Raw genomic sequence first — 25178 nt, forward strand, 5'->3', positions numbered from 1 at the left:
TTTACTTAAAATTCTTTACTTAAAAGTTTTTACTTAAAATTCTAAAAAAAATTTAAATTTTTATTCAATCATATTAAAAAAATTTAAGCATTTCTGAAGAAACTACATTAATATTAACGTTTTGGACTAGACAGAACCTGTCAAATGGTTAATTATTATAACAATTATATGCAAATGTGAGATAACATATTAAAAATAAATAAATGCTGGTTAATTTTAATAAGAAACTTGAAGTTTAAAATATTTCTGACAACACTGAATGAATAATATATTTTGCATATGAATTATGAAGTTCATTGTTTATATGAAATATTCTTAATAATATCACCGATATTTATTGATAACACGTATTAATTATAAGTGAATATTATTACAGATTCGTAGCTAAATATAGCATTCTAACCAAAGGTTCGAAAGAATTAATTGTTAATTCCATTTTCGAAATCAAATTAAATTTTATCTCTTAACCATGTCGTTAATGAATTAATTTATATACTTAATTCTTTTGTACTTCACATGTACTGAATTCTCTATAGAATTAATTAATTACTGAATCATTCAAATGTTCTTCAATTCAAATCTATTACAAAATTAAATTAATTGATTTGACTTAACACAAATTTAATAATTCAAAGGCTGAACGAATTCTATTATAAATTAATTCCATTATGAATTAATTCAACGATGAATGAATTCTATTAAAATAAAAGCCCTTGAATGCAGCTAAAGAATTAGATGTTGGGAATGAATTTATGGAATGAATGGCTGGTATTTTTAATTCCGAATTAAATTATAATATGTTTAATTTAAAATACATATTTAATTCTAAAATAATTTCAGTTTTATTTATAAAATCCATTATTTTTATCTTACACAAATAAAATAAGTCAATTTCTTTTTAAATTGCATTTTCAAACTCAGTCTTTAAACTTTTGCCGCACACATCTGGGCATGGGAAACATGTACAGCAGCATATTAAATGCTGCCAAGCCCACAGCAAATGCACAGGAGGCCACTACATCAATGGTTTCCTTAAATTTTACAAATATGAAATACTTTTATTAAAATTGTTTTATAATGAAAATTACTTACATCTGGATCGGCCAAACCCAAACGTTCATGCAGGAAATCAGCGGGTTTAGGGCATATCACCGATGCCGTGGGTGTACAATTCATTGTACGTGTTTGGAAAGCAATGCTGTGCAATAGCGATGAAGCATAGCGAGTATGGGTACCCTTAGTGTTGTCTTGCAGCCACGGTTGTAGACCTTTGAAGGAGCTAAATGGTGTTAAAAAGGGAATTCACAGTATAAGTATGAAGAATAATTTAGTTTAATGGATAATGTTGATTTCTGCCCATTTCCAAAAACTTAATATTTTACTAACCAAAAGAGTGTAGACTATAACAATTAAGGATTAAAATAAAAGTTAGTAAAATCAAAAAGGAAATTGATTGGAAAAACTATCACAAATATTTCAATCTTTTTAAAATGCAATGTATAAGTAATTTCCAAAATCCACTTACCGCACTGTGCCACTGGCCAAAGCAATCGATATAACCAAAATATAAGACACAGCAATAGCTGCATTGAAGGGAACTTTGACCAATAGCAAAAATGAAATACTCAATTGTTCGGCCAAAACATAGCTGGACCACAAAGCCACCAACAGGTAAGCAAAAATGGTGCCATTGGGGAATTTAGGATCCAATAAGAGACTTGAATAAAAACAAAATAATTACTACAAAAAAGCTAAATTTCATACCATCATAACTTACGGGTAAATAACACAACTAGCCATAACAGCGGAAATTAAGGAAAATGGTATGGAAACCGAGTTATAGGCAATTAATAACGTGGCTCCGGAATATAAACCCTCTGGCGTATCTTGGGAAAATCGTTTGCGCCATATGGGAACTGAAACATAGGTACATTAAAATAAGAGTTTAAATTTATTTGTTGCAAACTTACACAAAGATATCGTGGACAAAATACCACAACCATAGGACAAACCAATTATATTTAAAATCATGCCATTTTTGCTAAAGAAACCATGAGCATCATCCTTATATAAATAATAGGTTAATAAAATAAATGTATTTTTTCTAACAAATATTTCATACTTACTCCTACTGTGGTATAAAACAACCACATGGAAGCCATGGCTATGGGTAAAATAAACAAACGCAAACACAAAGATTTCATGCCAGCCATGCCACAAGAAAATGTAGAAGCCAAAAGTTTTCTAAAAATGTTATAAACAAAAATTTACATCCATTTCATTTATTTAAACTTTACAGATTAAGTACTTACAAATACAACATAATCCATACTTTGATCTCTCCTGGCTTACCATAGGCCAAGGGCACCTTACCACTGCCCATATTATTCAAGGGACCATCCGACATCGACGTTTCTCTAGAGAATCTTTCCACCAAAGCCTCAATTTGTTGACTTGATTCTAAAAATCGATCTCTACTACGTCTATCTACTGTCGATAGACACAAATAGTACATTAAAGGATTCTCCAATTGAGGACAGGGAAAACCAATGCCATGAAAATATTCCAGCATGGCACGAGTGCCACCAGAGTAGACAACACCACCTAAGCATAGGAATAATGCACGATCCAAAAAAGGAAAAACATCGGAACGTGGTTTCTCTAGCGAGAGCAAAATACCGCAGCCAGTTTTCTTAGCAGTATTCGATAGTATAGATATGAGCAAATAGGCGCTTAAAGGATCCAAACCCTGAGTGGGTTCGTCGAGAAGTAGCATCACTGTAATGGTTAGAGGAAAATAATATAAAGTATTTAAATATAAAAATTGTTAAATCCTTGCTACTGGAAGAATGTAATGAAGAACCTACAGTCATTATAGAATCCTACAATTATTACCGTCATATCTAAGTTAACAATACGTAATAGGAATTAAAAAAAAATATGGAAAAAATACTATTGAACAAACGGAAAATATAATCAACCCACGTTAAGAACAAATTGATATAACCAAGAGGCGTATTTAGAGGCATACTTACAACCAATGTCAACAATGTCTAATCAAACTAAGCACCAAGTATTAAGCCAATCGTCTATTCGAACCTAAACCCACCCGATTACCACATGAAGAATGAGTAAAAACAAACAACGGACTATTTTGGTGACAGCCACACAAATCCGGTGTATGAAATCAGAACAAATTAGATATTGGCGGTTCTTTACTCACCACAAGTTTATGCGAAATTCGAAATATAAGGTGTCAACCATACTGAGTCAAATCGGAAATAGTATATGGATAAAAGAAAGTAAAAGTGTTAAGGAGCGATCACAATAGTAACGAACACAAGACATCTCAACGGAGACCCATTAATCGCAGGATGTCAAAAGGTACTTTAATTGTATTAAAAATAATTACCAACAAACATTCCCAACATTTGACGAGAAGGATCTTAACGAAAAATATAAGAAACTAGACAACATTTTCAATGATGTAGCTAAAAGGATAAATGAATATACAAGAAAAGACAACTTAAGAACAATAAGACTTCTGGCATGGATAACATCCCAGCCGAATTTCGTATATAAACTATATTCGTAAGCACCTTCGACCATTTATAACCCTTATTCAGCATAATATGGGTTACTGAATCCATTCCTGATTACTGTAAAGATAATTTAATTTTTATTTATGGAATACAATAATCGCATGGAAAAGTACGCTGGAATACAGGGAAATCTTTCAATGTGCTTACCATATCGACAACGACGAATGGAGATTCTACAAATACAAAAGACTTTACCAGACTATCTATTGTACTTCATACAGAGTGGTCAAAATTCGAGTATCTTTTTAAATCATATGTTATTTTGACACTGATAGATTTTTTCTATTCGAAATATTGACTATCTGTCAGTATAATACCTCCGTGGTTAAAATGAGTCGAATTACGTTGGGAAATATTTCAAATTTATTTCTGTCTTGGCCCATTTAGACTTTTTCTTGTAGGTTTCCGTTAAATACCGATGCTATGTGAATAATACAGAAACGATCCACATCCTGAAGGCTAATATCGTTCGAGCCATTTGTAAAACAGAATCCCATAATATACCAAAAGAAATTATGTTTAGTTAATTTTATTTGTAAACCTAATCTATGACTTATTGCGATTCTATTAATTGATTAATTTTTCACCAATTTAAGTTTGTATTCATGGAAAATATTTCCTCTTTTAACTAATCACGGGACTTGTACCATGACAAACATTTTCAGCTGAATAAAATCAGAAATTATACAAATAGTTTTCCTCACCTGGATCTCTCACCAATTGTATTCCAATTGCCAAACGTCTGGCCTCACTTATATTCAAATATTCTACACGTTTGTGAGCAACTTGCGATAGAGCCAAATCGGCCAAGACTTGGCGTACTTTTGAGCTTTTCAAATAACCTGAAAGCTTAATTACAAAAAAAAATTAATATCAAAACATTTTAAATTAAAATTCTACTTACTATGGTGGGTGTGTAATGTAAAGTTTGAGCAACTGTAAGACCAGGAATAAAAGTACAAGATTGTGTAACATAACCGCAACGTTGCTGAAATAAAGCTTTGGTCAAAGGGGAACCATTTAAGAGAACTTGACCTCTGGTAGAGCCTTCAGCACGACGTGATATGACATCAAGTAAGGCACGTTTTCCACTGCCTTTTAATTATAAACAAAATTAGTTAATAAATTATTTAAGGATTGTTTGTTTAACTTTCAAAAACGTACCTTTAGAACCCAATATGGCCATTACCTCACCACTGTGCACAGTGAGATTTACACCTTTTAACACTAAAGCCGAACTACCAGCTCCATTGAAACAACCACCACCATCAACCTAATAAGATTTATTGGTAAAAGTTATTCGAAATTTTATTTACTATTGAATGAGTATTGGGAGTACAAATTTCTTCAAACTTAGTACACAGGTTCTTTATGGTCATACACAATTTTAAGTAGCTTACAAATTTTAATTTCGCTTTGGTTTGTCTTTTAACAAGGTTCAAAGTTAAATTTTTATACAAGAATGGTGTAAATTCTCAAAAAACGCATCTGCTATATTCTAAACATTTTCCACAATTACAAGGTTGTATTTTTATGGTTAACTATACATAAAAAATTTAGAGTGGGACCATTAGGGCATCTCGAGAAAATAACCATTTAGTAATTTATTTTCAGTATTATGATTTTTATAAAATCATAGGCACTTAAATTTTTTTAATATATCACCAGAATCCCTTTTCCTAACGAAAAAGGATAATAAATTTAAACAATATCTTTTAAGCAAGGATATTTTAAAACACATATCTCTAAATTTTGTACATTAGTATTTTAATAATAGACCCTTATGTAAAGATAAATATGTATGTCAAAAACATAAATTGATACCATAACTTTGAGGCACCGGCCCATATGTAGGAGTTGTATTCCAATTTCGATCGGTGGTGTAAATAGTGAGAAGATCAAAACGTTCAAGGCTTAATATAAGTCTGAGTAATTAAAAATTGGACAATTAGATATAAAAATATACACAAATACGTAAATAAATTTGTTGAAATATATCAAATTATCACGATAAAGCCCGTGCTCCCATTCTTAATTTTATATATGTTCCTAATCATGCAATGACTCTTATTTAAGGAAAATCTTTGGAAAATGGAAGATTTCTATTTTGAGATATCATTTGTTTAAGGATGATTTTCTATGCTATTGATGAGATTTTTCGACAAAAAATTTCAAATATATGAACTTTAATATGAGAATATGAGATGGGAAAAATTAAAAAAATCTGATTAATTGTTCAAAAGTTATAGCTTTATTTTAGGTATTTTGCACGCAACTATTAAAGAATATGAACTTTGAAACTATAAAAAAAACTAAAGCGCATTTCGAAATTCTGGAAAACTTTAAATTGTTGATGGCTATGGAAAACATGTATACCAAATATTATCGAATTGAGAATAGTAAAGGTTAAACAAAAATTTTATCTTTGCTTGTATGGAGGAGTTACTATTGAATAAGGCATGACATATCTGATGAAATAGATAACGATAAATTATGTATCGATTACAGCTCCTCCGTGAAGCTTATAAACAAATGCTAAGAGATTTGTCAAAAGGTGAAAATAATGCATTCGAGAATTTTCGAAAAGTTGTATGTTTCGCATTTTCAATACCAGTAAGCAACGCCTTTTGTGAAAGAGTTTTTCCTATTTTAAACAATCTCTATACTAAAGAAAGAAACTGAATGTCCTTGGACCTTGTTTAGAGGAATCTTGTACAGGTATCTAAAGGTTTGGAATTGGCCAAATAAGTAAGCTCAAAAACGAAATAAAGTGGCAGTGTTTTTAGTATTTAATTTATCAATTTTAATTCTTTCGATATAGCAATCGCTATTATGCCATCGATTTTTCGATAGTTTTTGGCATGAGATAAAAAAATTTCCACTACGACATATCAAAAAAATAATTTTCGAGGCTTTTTCTCAACTTTTATTTTTAAATGTTTTTTTGTAGGTAATAAAAAAAATTCGAATGAAATCAGCTGATTTTTTGTATTATCCACTAAAAAAACTTTAAACTTGAAAAGCGAACAAGTGAGGACATACAAAGATTTTGAAACACCCTCAAAATTTTGAGTTATTTTGAAACAACTGTTTTACGATAAGTCGTAGTACATTAGTACGTCTAACTCACACATTTTTGGACCAATTTCAAAACTTTAAACAGTTACGGAAAGGCAAAGAATTAACCTTTCATTTTAAAGCGTAATCAGTTTTTTCTAAACCCACGAACATCACTGAAAACGATTTTTTGGAATGACTTCTGAATTTGAGGGTGTTTCTGAAATTTGTTTATACAATTTGTATGTACTCAACAAGACCTATACCCACGCTAGGTCGTTTTCCAAGTTTTATTTTCACTGCCGCACCGTGTAATACATATATATTTTGATTAAAATGGATAAAAATATATTTACAAAAAAATTATTTATACAAAACTAAAATTTCTCAGTAATTTTTTTAGTGTCCAGTTTTTTTTTATTTGTCCAGCTTTTTAAAGCCTAATGTCCATCTTTTTCCAATCTGAATCTGGCATCCCTAGGTCTAGGTGAAGTAATATAACGATTTTAGCCAGTTTCAATAGGCTTCATGCTTAAGCCAAAAAAAATACATGTGCCAAATTTGATCAAAATATCGTAAAAATAGCGACGTCATGCTTTCCGAATTTTTCGGCTTTTTTTAACAAAAAAACACACAGCTACCTGTATTTTGCTATAGTTGGGGAGTATCCTGACCTGACTAACTACCGTAACTCAGCTATTTACCAATTGCTTATATATGTTATTTCACTAAATCGAAGTTATCGAGACAAACTAAAAGTAATTTTATACTCTATTGACTCCAACAAAACAGAATTGCTACATGAGAACACCTGCATATTTTTTTCCTTCACTTTTGTACCACTGTGTTTTAAGATGGAAAATATTAGAGTTCTTATTAATTGTATAATTTATACCATAAAAATTCACTTTGGGAATGACAAAATTCCCCTTTTCTAGCTTATGAATCCAGTTCTGTTTGCACATAACAAATTTTTCTTTGTCTTCTTATATTATATTTGTTATACAAAAAACTAAAGCAACATACTTTGCAAAAAGTATCTAAAGATTTAAGACTCAAACCTCTTTCTTGAAGACGATTTAGAAAATTAACAAATGATTTAAGACATAAACATCTTGAAGACATTTTGCAAAAAATAGTTGTGTTCGCGTACTTGATAATTTGTAATAATTTGTACAAATTATCACTGGAAGTTACTTTTAAAAACTTGTAACGAGAGAGGAAGAGAGTGTTAAAAGTGACAGTTCGTAGATAGTGAGCATGATATTTTTTACTGGACATTTTTTGTCCAGTAAAAAATATCAACATAAAAAATATGTTTAAAACATATGGTTGCAAATGTAAACAAAAATAAAAAGTTGAAAATTAATTCAATTTATAAGTTTTGCAAAGAAAATAAGTAAAATAACCCAAAACTAAAGTTTTAAATTGATATATAATAAAATATAACTCAATTTTACAAATTGTTGTTCGCGTACTTTTTTTTGGTTATTTTTCAGATTGAGATTAATTTATTTTTACTCTCTTAAATAAAGTTACTGGATATTTCTTACTGGAAACTACGCGAAACTATTTACACAAGGACCTTTGGAGAAAACTCTGAAATGATCTAAGACACAAGCTGGGTGCAATTATAGATTTGATTTTCTTTGACAATGTCAAAGCAAAAGACTGAAACTACAAACATAATACATATTTAAGTTAAATATGTACTTCATAGGAACTTTCATTATTTTCTATTAATTTGTCTATTCAGCATCATCAGCATAGATACTACTATTAAATATTTTTTTTTTAGTTTTTCTTATTAACCTCTGTGGTATGATAGATGTTATGAGCCTCCAAGACATAATCGCTACCAATCATTTTCATGTCAAATTTCTAGCGTGACTCTTCAATTATATAAAATGTTGCCGTTGCTGCTGTTTTGTTTCTTGTTGTTGTTGCTTTTTTATTGTTATTGTTTTTTCTCTTTAGCGGTTATATTTTGTTTACACACAAATGTTTTTTTTATTATTTTTTCTGTATTTCTTTTTACACTACATTTACACAGGTGTACACTAATACTTGCACAACACAAAAAAGAAATGCTTCAAATACTAAATAACCATAGTTTATTCTTGATCACTCTTCAAGAGAATAATGTTTAACTCCCGTTTGTGGTAATTTATCAACTCTCTCTCTTTTCTTTGTTTGTTATGTTAATAATACAGATTGTTATAATAATAAATGAGTATAGTTGAAACACGTTTCAACGGGCTTTTCCCCGTCTAATATAAACAATACGTCCAAACACTTTAAACGCTCAGCACTAACTGATGTTAAAACTGGAAGTGTTAGTTAGACTTGGCTAAGACAGTCATCGCTATAGAATTTCCGTAATTCCAATTGGTAAAAGAGAGGAGGGCAATAACTCAGAGATAAAAAAAGAATTTGAGAGGGAGTAGAGAATTTAGTAAAGTCTAGCAGTGATGTCAACATGCATAAATAGCTAATATATAGGTTTAATATAGGTATAATATAATAATAACACTGTGCCAGTTGAAAAAACTGTCAAGTGGGGTACCCGGTGGGTTAAACTAATTCGGGTACGCTGAATTCAGTGGTGCTAACCGTTTTTTTAGGTTAGCTCGTATTTTCGAGATATACCGTTGCTTCGAAAATGGAGGAGGTTGCATAACACATATTCGCGTAACTCAAATCCGCAATAAAATTACCTTTAATTAAGTCTAAAACTTTTTTTTAATCTGCGCAGTTGTTTTAGAAATATAATTTTTTTTGGGAAAAAAATATAATTTTTTAAGAAAATTTTAAATTTTTTGTTTTTTAAAACGGTATACTTAAAGGTAATTTTGTGATTTCACGTAGCCCCCATACAAATATCCCCCGGAAAACTGTTTTAGCTGTCATAAATATGTTGATTTAGCGTAAATTAGTTCTAAGTATGTACTCTGAAATTATTCTGTAAAGTATGCCGACATTTTATGAAATTAATCACTCTATCAAATTCTACACAGTTTTGGACCAAAGATGGCCAAAACTACATACATATTTATGGTGGGTATACAATATTCGGCACAACCGAATATAATACTCTTACTTGTTTCCATTTTTCGAAAGCACTATATTTAATACGAAGTTGCAATATATTAGCAATGAACATGAGATCCAGAACACTACAAAAAATAAAATTCGTTTTCGGCTGCATCTAGAAATATGCAAGCTTCTACGAATTTGAAACCGGTTAACAGATTAACCGCTTTTCGGTTTTGGATACTCTAATATTAGGCCTAAGTGCCTCCATATAATTAGATTTGTTAAAAGCGATTCAGTTAATTTACAAACCCAAACTGCCGTCAACAGTGGTACACATTCAATAAAAATAATTTATTACCATTTGGTATTTTGAGTTTAAGATTTTATTAATTTACAATTTTTAAGTGGTTTTAAATGGTACAATAAATGTGGCGATTAAAAATGTGCCTAATAACATCTCAAAAATATACAGAAAAAATCGCTAAATTGTATTACTTATATATATTTAAACAAAATATGCATTTAAAATAAAAAGTTAAATACATAATTAAATGTTTTTAAATATTTCTTAAAAAGTTAAAATGCATACAATTGATTAATAATTCTAAAGTCTTTGTTCAATATTATTTTGAAAAATTCCTTTAAATACGTATGTCAATATTTGTTTTTATTGTTTAAATAAAATCGCATACTCTTGTTCTCGTACTCTCTTTGGGAGCATACAAAATAATAAATTACTCTCTCTCTAAAAATATTTGGCTTAAACTTGGAATATTCATTGGAATGTTTTGCTACATTTTAACCGAGACTTTATGGTTAAGATGGCGTCAGAGGCCAAGTTCAGTATGCGGAGAGAGTTTAAGCACGTTGGTCACTTTAAAACACTAGAAAAAACTGCGCACGGTGCGCAGTGCGTTTAATTTAAACTGAATGAAATTGGTAACAACAACAACAAAAAATTACAAATTCAAATAAGAATACAAAAAAATAATTGGTGAAAAATAAGTAAAAGAAAAATTATTTACATAAGAAAAAGATAAAAGTTTTAAAATTTATTAAAAGAAAATTGGGAGTGTGTGTTTAACGCAAAAAATCTTTAATCATTACTGTCATTTACAACTAACGGCTTTTACCATAACAAAAAGTAAAGAATAAAAAGAGCTTTTCCTCTTTGAGTTTTTCCCAACCATCAAGAAATAACCAGAAAATATAGAAGAAGAAAATAATTGAAAATATACATAGAAAGAAAAACGCATATTTTGCCTGATTTTTTGTTTGTTATTTCTTCTATTCTGTATCTACACTAGTGTTGTTTAAACCATTTTATTTGTTGTTTTTCGCGTTCTCTTTGATTCGCTAAATTCGTAGTGTTGTTGGTTTATTTTTACTTTTTTTTTGTTAATAATAATTCTATAAATCGCATGGTTAAAAAACCAAAAAAAAATGAATGCATAATATAAACATCATAAACCCATTTTATTGTTTGTTTTAAAATAAAGTGTATTGAAAAAATAAAAAAACAAGTATGTATGGGTTTTTTTGAAAAAAAAAACACAAAATTATTAGCCACTTTAACAGCAACAACATAGTTAATCTATGATTAAATCATATTAATCATAAAATAAATAATTCTGAAATAAATGCAACAACGAATCTTGTTCACTTCACAAAGGAAATAACAATCTGTAAATTACGTTTTATCTAGAGTTTTTGTTTTTGGGTAAGTTTTGTGATTTATTAAGATAAAATATTAAGAAAATTTTTTTTATTATTATTTAATAGTTGTGTAGTGGCTTAAGAACTAAATTGAATTTTAAGTAGAGCTATAAAATGAGTATGAATAAATGAATATAAAATTACGATAATAAGCCCAAGTTCAAGGAATTAAATTTTTTAAAGCTTAGATGCACAGTGATGCACAGTAGTAAGAGCAATAAGAAAATCCAAATAAGTAACAGTGCTAAACTCGCATGTGATGAATAGTATTATTTATTTTATTTAAATTTGGTTTGTGAAACAATTTTGGAGACAATTTGCTTTGTACAATTGAATGTTCATCCAAGTTATAACGAAAATTCAAAACAACGTATCATCAAGTGCACGAATTTTCTAAACAAAATTGTGTTTTGAGTAATTAATAAATAAATACCTTATTTTATGTAGTTTCCTAATATTATTTAATAAATTTGTTGCAATTAAATTATGAAATTTTAATGAAGGACCTTTTTTTAGTTTAATTAAGTAGTTATTAGTAATTAAAATAAAAACAAAACATAAAAGATATAATAATTTCTATAACTGCTTTTATTTAAAATAAAAAAAAAAAACATATTTTTACTTTTTCATACAAATTTACATTGATAAATTATTTTGGTTTTAGAAAACAACAATTCAAAATAACGTAAGACACATATCATAAATTGTAGTTGCATTGCAGTTCAGATTTGAACATTTTGTTTCAATATCTCAAATAGTTTTCATTTTATATAATTTTTTGCTTCTTCTATAAACTTATGAAAAGTGATATTACGTTATTTTGTATTTTAGGTGACGATATATAGGTACCAGATTTCAGATAGGTTCATTAATTTAGAAAGTTCCAAAAATATAAAGAAAAAACTAAACATGTTACTCGTTTTAATGATTGAGAAGAAAAAGTACTTTATGAAGAACAATCAATCTCAGAAATGTTGTTATGTTTGTAAATTGGTGTATTTATTTATAAAATCATAAGTACCTTTTAATAAAATAAAATATACCAATTTTGCATTTTTTTCCAGTAATGCTTGAGTTTATTATTTTGACGAATATTTGACTAAAACTATACGATTATGAGAACTTAAACTATGCTTTAAAAAACTACCAAACTGTTTGTCCAAGTTTCCTTTGTTTTACTTCTTTATGCGCAAGTTGCAAATACCTTGCTGTTAGTTAATTTGTATATAACTGAGGGAACTAAAGTAAATAAATTGTTTTATTCAAATTAATACTTATTAATATATTAATCGATTAATCAACATTTCTGATTAATCAAAAATATGATTAATCAATTAATTTGTATTTTTTAGTTTTCAAAATTGAATATTTTTGTTCAGAAAAATTATAAAGAAAAAAAGTTACACAATTCAAATAACAGAAAAAATATGAATTTATATGAAAAAACGTACATTTATTAACGTTTTTCTTTATAACTCCTGATCTAATCGAGTCTCCATCAAAACTTGTTGCACGAATATAGTAGAGATTTAAGGTGTCTTCATACCATTTTCTTTTTGAATTTTTAACACCGCGATCTTTGATATTTTTTACCTTGAAATATATTCTTTGAAATTTGACCTTTAACCTTTCAGAAGTAAACAATTTTAATCACACCATTTTATGGACAATATCTTTGTCTTTAAAATGGAATCTAAAATTATGTTGGACTTTGAGTAGATATGGGCAATTATGTGTATAATAATTTTAGAAAATTTTAACAAATTTTTCAATTTTCAAATCGCGATATTTTTGCATCGGAATGAGTTTCCATTGAAAAAGTCACTGATATGAGAAATATATTGGATATATTATGTATGTGGTAAATTTCATTAAAATCGGAGATGGTAAATCCGACTGCTGTCCGCTTTGACATGGATCTTTCCTAATATATCTACTTTGATGTCAAAGCATATTCAAGATTTCGTAGATAACCGTTATTTTTGTACACAATTTTTGAAACCACAAAAGTCACGGATCCAAAAATAAGATAAGAAATGGCTGATTTTATAGCAACTACAGTGATGTCTCAATTATCATTTGAAATCGCTAGAAGAAAACTATTTTTGCGCCCATATGACATAATCAGGCCAAACAGAGTTCATCAAACCCATAATATGTTGCAAAATAAAGAAAATAAAGAGAAAAAAAATTCATCAAGAATAGAACCTGTTGTCGTCGAAATATCTTGCGGAATATTTTAAATATGCAAATTAAGTTGAAATGTATTTTCTTAATACTTCAAAGTAATTGTAGTAATAAAGTATGTAAAATATGCTTTAAATTGTTATGATTTATGTGATAAAGTATTACCATTTTTTTAGGGAAAAACTCAAATTAAACAGTTAAAACCTGTATACAAACCGTAGCAATATTAAAGTAGAAACTCGTATATTTGTATTTAAACAGAAAAACAGGCCCTCTAAAACACCTGTTTAAAGAAACGCCACAAAGAGGAAAATCTTATAAGCAAAAGATAGATAAAATAAATGAAAGAAAACACAAACCCATAAAAATTCTTTATCTTTTCTACACCATCTTAATGAAATAAAGAAACGAAAAGAAAAAAAATCAAATAGAAAATCTTCGCATATAGAAAACAACAAACCCTATTCACACAGTTTGTTTTTTCTTATTCATTTTTGTATTTATTTTACAGCGTCTAGCATTTATTATCTTAAAAGTTTTTGAATTTCTATTCCCTAATTTCACACTTTGTTGTCGACTTAGAGTGTAGATGTTGTTGATTTTTTTCTTTTAGACTAATGTTGATCATTATGATCATGTTATTGACAGCATATTTTATTTTTTTCTACTTAATTGAGGTAAACATATTTTAAAAACCCAAAAATACAAGGTAGAAGTTTCTATTGACAACGCTGACGATGATTTCGAGTTATTTACTTTTTTAAAAATATTGTTGTTGGCCAAAGCACAGTGACAGGAGAGCAGAGTTAAATCTTCAACAAAATCGAAATTAAAAGTTATAGAGTTTTAAATTATGGTCTTTGTTAGTTTTGCAGATATTTTGGAAACTGAAAGGCTCTAAAATGTAATAAAGAATGTATAATTTGAAGAATTATTGCTATCGATTATAACAAATCCAAATACTCATGTATATATTCTCCTAATATGTTCCAATTATTCACCATTTTAAAATTCTGTTCAAATTTCCTAGTTTGTGTCGGTCATTTGAACTGGATTTTACTGTTAAGTTTTGTTTTTAGTTACGCATTTAATCCAATCACCAACTGTTGAGTTTGTTTGTTTGTTTATTTTTATGTGTCAATATAATGTAAAAACGTCTACTCTATATACTTATTGCCATAGAATTTATGAAAATGTTACCAAAGCATGTTGTTTTCTTTATGGGTTTCACGTTTTTGCTATTTAGCAAGAACAAAAAGTTAATAAAAACTAAGAAAAATTATACACAAACTACTTTTACGCAACTCTCTTTTTTACTTTATTAAATTAAATAATGATGTTATAAGGAGAAATTATTTTAACGATCATATTCAACAACATTAGTATGTTTTGAATAAACTTCATTATTGTGTGTTCAACATCATTATTATTATATTTTTCCTCAAGTTGTTCTTTATCACCCCAATATGTTCATTATTAAGAAGTATTCTCTCTCATTATCATTGTAGGTTTTTGCTGTTTGGGTCAAAGATCTTCTATGTTATTAATTTTTTCTCTTAATTTTCTTTTATTCCCCTTTTTTCTTATTCTTTCCTCACAATATTCATGTTAACATGTACGATTAACAATATTCTTCGGGATTTCTTGAGGGTCTCTAGTGAACTCATTTATTTTTTATAATTTAAAGAACTGGTCAGTAAACATTACACTGAACACAAACATACTCTCTCATGAAGAAGAGCACCAGGGATGAAAATGTTGATAGAATCATAATTTTTGTTGATACTATTTCGTATTAAACTATACTGAAATACACCCGCAACTCATTTGATACTTTCAAACAACTATTTATATCAAAAGTCAAATTTATACATTTCTGTATACTCAGACTTTTATTTCGTTTTCTTTTAATATTGTCATATTGACAAGAAGAAGATTGACAAGAAAAGGAGTATTTTCTATGGAAAATCTTGTGTATAACAATATTTTCTATAGAAAATCTTGTGTATAACATTATTTTCTAAAAAAAATCTTGTGCATAACAGTAATTTCTAAAAAAAAATCTTGTGCATAACAGTAATTTCTATAGAAAATTATTGTTTATAACAGAATTTTCTACAGACAATTATTTTTATAACAGTATTTTATACACAAAATATTGTGTTTTTTTTTAAATTGTGTGTACACAGAGAAAACAGATTCGTGATAGCAACCGAATTTGTTGCCAATCGATTTTTTAGAATTTTTCAGTTCTAACAACAGAAAGTCAGTTGATAAAGAAGAATTTCAGTTCAGGCAACCAAACTTTAGTTACCCCTTCCAAAATATTGTAGCCACAACTGTAAAATTCGGTCACTAAGATATAATCATTCGATTAGCAACAAATTCGGTTGCTATCACGAATCTGTATTCTCTGTGTATAAACATTATTTTTGTATAACAGTTTTTTATATAGAAAATATTTAAAATATTCTATACAAAAGTATGTTCTATCAAAAATCTTATGTATAACAGTATTTGTTATAGAAAATGTTGTTTATAATTATATTTTCTATAAACAATCTTGCGTATAACAGTATTTATATAGCAAATCTTGTGTAGTACCGCATTTTCTATAGAACAATTTTTAAATCTTGTGTATCACATAATTTTCTATATAAAATTTCCTGTATAACTGAATTTTCAATAGAAAATCTTGTGTATAAGAGTATGTTCTATAGAAATTCTTGTGTATAACAGTATTTTCTATAGACAGTATATTCTATAGAAAATCAGGTGTATAACAGTATTTTATATAGAAAATATTATGTATAACAGTATTTGTTATAGAAAATGTTGTGTATAATAATTGTATTTTCTATAAACAATCTAGTGAATAACTGTACTTTATATATTAAATCTTGTGTAGAACCCCATTTTCTATAGAAACATTTTTATATCTTGTGTATCACATAATTTTCTATATAAAATTTCCTGTATAACAGAATTTTCAATAGAAAATCTTGCGTATAACAAAATTTCCACAGAAAATATTGAATTTTGTATATAATAGTATTTTTATAGAGGTCTTGAATTTTAGTGCCTCAGTGCAAAACCTACTACATATTTGATTTTTATTTTAATAGCAAAAAAAAAAATCATTTTCCATCCTTGACAAGCGCACACATACATACATTCCTTTTAAAATAATTTTAGTATTTTTTCTCTTGCGCAGTGGGGCTGCTTACTAAATAAAAAGCAATAAATGTACTGGACATCAATAGAGGAGTAGAGTTTTCAGCACTTAGACAAAATAAAAAAAAATAAGTATATTTTAATGTTCTTCGAAAGTTATTTCCAACAGCTTCTAAAAAACACCAGGGTCAGAACATGAACCTGTATTTACCTGAAAACAACACGAATATCAAATATCATACAAATAATAAAATAAGAAACAAAAATCACAATTGACAGAATTCAACTTATATAACAATAGTATATTGAATATACTATTGTCAAAGAGTCGGACTACTTGTATATACTTTGTTGAGAACAAATAACATACAATATACATATAAATACATTTTGAATTCTAGATACACATATGTATCAGAAATCGGCCCATAAATGTCAATTAGATATGATCTCGTGAATGAAAAGAAACTGAAAACAAAATATATAAACAAATTATAATTCTAGTTACACAGATATGTTTATCGGTCTACAAAATTATGAAACCCCGAAAAACAAGATTTTTCACTTGAAAACGCTTCTCCAAACGGCTGTGTCACGTGTTGTCGTTCATCCTAATATTCCAATATGTATTTATGAATACATGAATATATAAGGCGTGTTTTCGAGAAATTTGATATTGAATAAATGGTCAAGAGAAAAACTTCACCAAAAGATTCAGTTTTCTTTGTTAAAAGTTTTATATTCATTCACATTAATCTCACGCGCAGCCCACTGTCTCTTGGAATGAGTGTTTAAGAGTATATGTTAGTGTGTGTGTGTTTACATTCCTGTCTGTATCATTCTTTGGTGTCTTATTTGCCAACAAGTTTTTAACTCGTTACTTGTTGTACTTTTTGCTTTTTGTTTTTGTTTTATGAATGTTGTTGTTCATGTTGGTCTATGAGTAGTAGTTTTACTAAGAACAAAATTGTCTGAATAGTTCTTAATCATAGAGATTGTTCAATATTTCATTTGTTCGTATTTAAGTAGCTGAAACATACTTTATTAATTTGAAATATACAATTTGCTAAAAACATGTGCTTTCGAAAAATATATGTGTTTCAGTATTTCAACAAAATTTATTTTACGAGAACTGATTCATAAGTTTTTTTATATGTACTACAATCAAAAAGATATTGATTTTGTCATTTTATTTGTAACACATCGAAATATTCATCGCAGATCCACAAAAGTATATATGTATATTCTGGGTGCTTATGAAATTCTAAGACGATCCGTCAGTCTGTTTGTTGAAAATACGAAATTATCCACAAATACTCTGTGTTGATAAGGTTTGTTTGGTATAGAAAATGTACAATATCGGCCCATGATTTCACCTAGCATAGCAGTCATAAATATGTTGTTTATGCGACAATCCTTATAAATTTTGCATAAATTAGTTCTAAGTACTATGAAATTATACTGTAAAATGTGTCAAAAATCGGGCATAATTTGTCCCTAGTTCCCAAGAAAGGTATCCCTCAGAAAATTAATTGAACATTCATAGATGTCTTATAATAATCAATATCGTGATGTAATTGTACATAAATAAGTTTTATATGAACGTAAATCTTTCTGACAACTTTTGTGAGGATCAGTTCATAATTGACCCTACCCCCATTAAACCCTTTATCAGAAAAATATTTTATTGTCACATATTGATGGTGGGTTTACAAGATTCGGCATAACCGAATATAACACTCTTATATAAAATATAAAATAAACTAAAGATTAAAAAATGAATATAAAATCGTATAATCTCGATTAAATATCAGATTGATCAAAGAAAATCAAAGATATCAACATCAATAAAGCCTTAGTCTTATAACTCTCAACAAGGGAACTAGAGCATTAGACCTAAATCAGTACATGTATGAAATTTCGCAAATATTTTACAAATCTGGAGTTAAAAAATTTTAACACATTAAATTATTATTTCTATAACTCATAAACTCGGTTAGAAATTTCTCACATTCACTTTCATAAATGTTAATTTATCAACTTAGAATAAAAACAAAAGAACTTAACTAAAATAAACGAGAAAAAAAGAAGAAAGTTTAATTTAAATTTACAAAGAATATTTTTTCCATTAAAAAACACAATGCACAGCTAAATAGCTACACTTTCCAGCTCTAAGGGCTTTTTTTTAGAAATTTTTCATAATTTTAATTATTATTTATTCTGTAAATTATTTATAAAAATTTTTCAAAGTTTATTAACCTTTTAAAGGTTCTAATTTTATATAGAAATTTATATTAACGCATACTTGTTGTATTTTAATTTACTACCATAAATTATTATTAACTTTTTCTTCTCCCAACTAATTGTGCTTATTGTAGTTGTTGTTATTTGTTTAACGGTTCATAATTTGTTAAATCAATATTGTTTGGCACATTTAAAAAACAAAAAAAAACAACAAGAAACACAAATCATTAATAATTTCTCAGCCACCACAAGTAAATAAATGTAAGATGAGTAAAACAAAAAACTGAAGCAATGAACCTGTTTTATTTTTCCAATTTGTTTTTAAAACAATCAACTTTTTTGAACAACAATATGGTTTGGAATTACTTTATTTTACAAACTGTTTAGTTTTGTGATTAATTTTATGCTTAAAAATCACAACAACATTAATATATGTTAATTTTACGATTTTAAAGAAAAACAATAAAAAAAAACTATATTGAATAATTATGGGGTGGGGTCGTCTGGCATTAAAATGAAAAATTATTTAAATATAAAATGTTAAAACTGGATTTTTTATTTATAGTAAAATATGTTAGATATTTCTCTAAACAGTTATTTTAAATACATAATTTAAAATTTTATATTAGCAAACATTATTCAGTGTTAAGATAAATATAAAAAATATATAAATATAAAAAATCAGTTTTCGATATCAGTTTGAGTTACAATATGGCCAAGTTATTAGCGAATTTAGATATTTTGAGTTTTTATATAAAAAACCGAATTTTGTTCAGAAATATGAGTGATCAAAGATCGAGCTGCTTTTCTTGATTAAACGCTTATTGGCCAAGTTATTAGCGAATTTAGATATTTTGAGTTTTTATATAAAAAAAATCAATTTTTCGTCAGAAATATGAGTGATCACAGATCGAGCTCTTTTGCTTGATTAAAAGCTTATTGGCCAAGTTATTAGCGAATTTAGATATTTTGAGTTTTTATATAAAAAATCGATTTTTGGTCAAAAATATGAGTGATCACAAAACGCTTATTGGCCAAGTTATTAGCGAATTTAGATATTTTGAGTATTTATATAAAAAATCGATTTTTGATAAGAAATATGAGTTATCACAGATCGAGCTCCTTTTCTTGATTCAACGCTTATTGGTCAAGTTATTAGCGAATTTAGATATTTTGAGTTTTTATATAAAAAATCAATTTTTGTTAAGAAATATGAGTGATCACAGATCGAGCTCTTTTTCTTGATTATTGGTCAAGTTATTAGCGAATTTAGATATTTTGAGTTTTTATATAAAAAATCGATTTTTGGTCAGAAATATTAGTGATCACAAATCGTGCATTTTTTCTCGATTAAACGCTTATTGGTGAAGTTATTAGCGAATTTAGATATTTTGAGTTTTTATATAAAAAAAACCGAATTTTGGTCAGAAATATGAGTGATCACAGATTATTGGCCAAGTTATTATCGATTTAAGCTATTGTGAGTTTTTATATAAGTAATCGAATTTTGGTGTGAAATATGATTGATCAGAGACCGTATTTAATAAGTGGGCGTATTAGTGGACGTGAACAATTTTTATTTATGTAAAAACTTTTGCGAACTATGAATTGCGAGCATTAAAAATTAGTTAAATCGGTCCAGGCGTCCTGCGATTTTAGAAATAATGAAAAAAAAATGGCGTGGTCAATTTTTCTTTCAGTAAAAACTTAAATTGGATTACTATGATAATTTAAACAAAAAATTAGCCAAATCGGTGTAGCCGTTTTCCGATTTTATATAAATCGAAAAAAGTGGGCGAGGTCAATTTTTCATTCCGTAAAAACCTAAGTTGGGCTATGACCAACATTCTAAAAAAAATTTTGTCTAAATCGGTCCGGCCGTTCTCTACTGATGCAATTACAAACGAACGATATTTGATTTTTATTTACATAGATTTCGTAACAAGCACCATCAAAAAAATTAAAAATTTTACCCACTCGGGACATATTGACTGATTAAGCACTTAAAACAAAATCATCAGAAGATTAAAATAAAGTACCATTGAATCCCATATTTTACTAATTTAATGTTTCATTAATTAAGAAAGATCTAAAAGAACCATTAAATATTTTTTTGATGGTACTATCAGAATAAAAAAGTACCAATAAGTTTTCCCAAAATGCTGAAGAAGAAATACATACTTATGTTTTAAAAAAAAGTTCCAAACATTTTAGCCGAAATTTATTTTATCGAGGTCCAAAACTATTTTAGTTAATATCAGTTATTGATAAAATGTATAATTGTTGGCACTTAAATTTTGGTTTTCCAGGTCTTTTCGTTTAGCACCTATTGCGTTTTAGTTGTATTAAAGTATCGGAAGTTATACCAATTTTGCCCATTTTCAATACCAACAATTTCTGATCAATAGAAATTATTTGGGGAAAATTTCTCTCTTCAACATATAGACAGACGGACATTTTGTTCAAAATTTTTGTTCGCTTGGACCGATTTTTCCCATTTTCAATATTAAAATTTTCTGATCATTTCTTCAACAAACTGAAGGACATTTCTTTGTTTGGAACGAGTTTACATATTTTCAATACGAAAGAATTCTGATCAACAGAGAATATTTGTCGAAATTTTCATCCCCATAGGTTCTTTCCCAAAGGGCATATCGTGCCTTCAACAGACGAACGAACGAACATAGCTGAATTGTCTTAGAATATTATAAGGACCCATAATATATACATTTGTGGGTGTACGATGGTGGTGGGTATAAAAATATGTTAATAAAAGTTCAACGTGTTTCCATAGTCCTACAAAAATTTGCCTAAAAAAAAATTAGCTAAAAAAAATACTGAAAAGATCTCATATCATCTGCTGCACAGAAAACTCACAAGGTTCAAAATATTTCAAATAGAAACACTACAAAGAATTTTAAGGCCAAAAAAAAAACGAAACGTATGAATTGACCGATTTTTCAATGCCCCTAAGTCTCAGAAATGTAATGTTGCTGATGCTTAATATGTTAAAGAATGTTTGCAAAAAAGCTTTTCAAATTTCATATGCCAACACAAAGAGTACACCTACTTTTTTAATGACTTGGAATTTCCAAAAAGAGAAAAATAAATTTTTTCTACCAAATCTTCAAACTGCTTGGAACTCTGGTCAAATGAAGATATTGGGCAATTATTAAAAGATAACTGAATACCATTTGAAAGCTGTTCCATATATTATTTCCAGCTGCTTTAGAAAAACAAAACATTGTCATTGTGCATGATCTTGATGATATGAACCATATCCAAATACTTCATCTACTGTTCAGTTTTTAAGTAAATATCAGCCTACACAACTAAAGTAGCCTCTTACAAACTTCTTCTCCCATTTACAGCTTTTATTTCATATCACGTGATCTTTTTTTTTAAAAAAAACGCCTTCAATTTACTTTAACTTTTTTATTTCTAGTTTTATTCTCCAAAATCATGTTTTTTAATTGTTCAACATTTTTGTATTCATACTTATACACAATTTTTAAAGTCATTTTTATGTCTCATCATGTTTTGTAAAGCGCTTTTTTAAAATTGATTATTAATAGGCATAACTTTTAATCTTTAATCAAGCGTAAAATCGCAGTTTTTTGTTTTTCAAGGAAGCCTTTTAAGTGTGTTTTTCTATTTTTGGTTTTTTTTAATTTAATAAAAATCTTTATTTGTTGTAATATCAAATTTAAAGAAGTATTTGTTTAATAATTAAATCAACAAACAACTATGTTAATAAAAATAATAATTAATAAAAAACTATGTTAATACAAAATTATTAATGGGAAATTGAAATGTGAACAAATACTTTATTATTCAGTGTCAGCAAATATTTGAGTTGATTTGAGATAATTTGTTGTAAGAAAATCTATTGAATGATATTGAAATATTATTAGAAGCTTCAGCAAGTCGTTATTTTCTTGAAATTACAAGAAATCGTCTGGTTTTTCTGCATTGCTGCTACATGCAGAAATGTCATTGAATGTACTATATAGTTTTTTAACCAGCTCAAATATCCGTAATATCTTAATATTTGGTTTAAAGTGGCCACAGTTTGAGTCATAACTTGATCAAAATCTAATTTTTTTAATTTTAAGCCATTACACAATTAATTTGTTCATTAAGCGGATAAAACTCATTTTAACATTTAATAAAATCTATATTGTTAACCCTTTACTAAAATTTAGCATTTAAATCGAAGCCGCCTCACAACGATTGTTTAGCTCATATTTGACCATTTTTAAATCTCATTTATAAATTTCATCAACTAAATATTTCAATCATTTCATTGTCTTGCTTCTTTTCCTTAAAATTGTTCAGCTTATTTGCACAAATTCAGAAAAATTTGCATAAGAATATCATTAAATTTAGTTATTTAACTGCCTGCTTTAGGAGGGGAAATTTATTTGGTTTGATTTACAAAATCTTAACAAATTTCTGCGTAAAATAATGAAGATGATGACTATATGCCACAAAGAAAATATTCAATCTACATATATATAAAGTTTCTGGGATTTCTGAAATTTAACCACTTATTTATAAACATTAGAGTTTTAATTTGTTTTATTTCTTATTGTTTCAAAGATTAGCAACACACAAACATATGAGTTTTTAAAAAAAATTTCACATTAAATAAATTTCGCTTGAAAAAAATAGCATTTAAATATTTTGTGTAAAATTCGAATCAAGTTTTGTTTTAGTGCTTCTACCTCTTATCATCGTCGGTCGCTTAAAGTGTTACTCATTAAAAAAGTGCACAGTGGTGTCTATAGCTAATCGAATCTTGAAATGACTCGCTATAAACTTGCTGTATTTATTATTACACACTAAAACTTAATTATGATACACCATTGCTTACTTAACATGATTTGTAATGTATAATAAATTCCTTATTCATTACATGGAAGTAGATAAGTAATGTAAGTTAATCTGTAACAATTACAAAGCACATACAATGAATCATTATAGTTCCCATATATTTCAGAATATTTTAAGCATAAATAGTAGGCGGATGAGTAGTTCATGTTTTCCCCAACTCTTCTTTGCTACAGATTTCCGTAGTGCGAAGTCTTCTTTATATGAGTTATTAAAGTCCTTACATGTAACAAATTGTTTAAGAAATATGAAAGTAATGACACAATTATGGCCTTATTTGTAAACATATCTCCAAATATATTAAAGAAGTGGCCACTTAAAATCTGTACGGATTAATGCGAGCATAACTTTTAAATGAAACAACGTATTTTAACATTTTATACATCAAATTAAAGGTAATTTATTAAGCTTTAAAAAAGATATAACTGTAGGTTTATGTGTCTTTATTGCGAATAAATTTTCTGGCTTTTCTTCTTATGCCTCCCATTAATAGCTGCACAACTTTTCCGTTATTGCAGCATATTTATTCCACTTTGTTCTCATTAAAATCTGGTTATTTACTGTACCTGCACTCTTTTTCAATTTACGTTTAACAATTGCACAATATATCTCCATTGGACGAAGATTTTTGCAATTTGTTTTATTGCTGTGTTTTGGTATAACATCAATATTATTATCATTATACCACTTCATAGTAGTATTTGAGTAATGACAACTTGTCATTGAGTAATGACAACTTGGCTGAAACTTTCTTATAAATGACAGCAATTGCTTTTCCAAACTCTTTTTTTATATATAATTCTGAAAATTTTCTAAAAACATGTCTGAAAAGCTTGACTCTTCAAACCGCAGATGTAGATTGCCTGCCAAATTATTATTTTTGTTCAATTTTACTCGAACAATCTCGAGCTGCCGAGACGTAAAAATTTTGACCTAATATCTGCCGAAAATCAGATTTTGGCTATCTTTTAACCCGACAAATTTGGATTTTCTAGATATTTGTGCACAATTTTATCTGTAGCTTCATTTTCCATTGTGTCTACGCTTTTTAAAAATAAACATAATGACTTGCAATTCATTGTAGAATAATGGTAGATTTGTTGTTAAAAATCTGTGTAAATCTTTTTCCATTTTGATAACAGGGGACGTTGTTATGATTACTATAGTGCGTACGGATTTTAAGTGGCCACTTCTTTATTGGGGTAAAATTATAAATTTAAATCCAAATTAATAAGTAGTTATGACTCATTATATTATCATTTGAATCTT

General features: G+C 27.9%; 2 protein-coding genes across 2 annotated transcripts in view; one reads left to right on the forward strand and one right to left on the reverse strand.

Annotated features, from left to right (window-relative positions):
- Positions 1-818: 818 nt before the first annotated feature.
- Positions 819-8834, reverse strand: LOC135963664 (ATP-binding cassette sub-family G member 5). The gene is made up of 11 exons (XM_065515609.1): positions 8472-8834; positions 4767-4875; positions 4507-4697; positions 4307-4451; positions 2313-2778; positions 2127-2244; positions 1971-2064; positions 1778-1916; positions 1526-1717; positions 1093-1279; positions 819-1031 (listed from the first exon to the last, which is right to left on the reverse strand). The coding sequence occupies exons 1-11, from the start codon at positions 8529-8531 to the stop codon at positions 918-920; spliced, it is 1815 nt and encodes a 604-aa protein (XP_065371681.1). The 5' UTR covers positions 8532-8834; the 3' UTR covers positions 819-917.
- A 2426-nt stretch (positions 8835-11260) lies between these two features.
- The window catches only part of LOC135963665 (ATP-binding cassette sub-family G member 8), a 61213-nt gene continuing 47295 nt past the window's right edge, over positions 11261-25178 (forward strand). The window contains exon 1 of the mRNA XM_065515610.1: positions 11261-11415. The gene's annotated coding sequence lies outside the window, so the exon portion shown is untranslated. The remainder of the gene's footprint in view (positions 11416-25178) is intronic.

The sequence above is a fragment of the Calliphora vicina genome, chromosome 1 (genome assembly GCF_958450345.1).
Source record: "Calliphora vicina chromosome 1, idCalVici1.1, whole genome shotgun sequence".
NCBI classification, from domain to species: Eukaryota; Metazoa; Arthropoda; class Insecta; order Diptera; family Calliphoridae; genus Calliphora; species Calliphora vicina.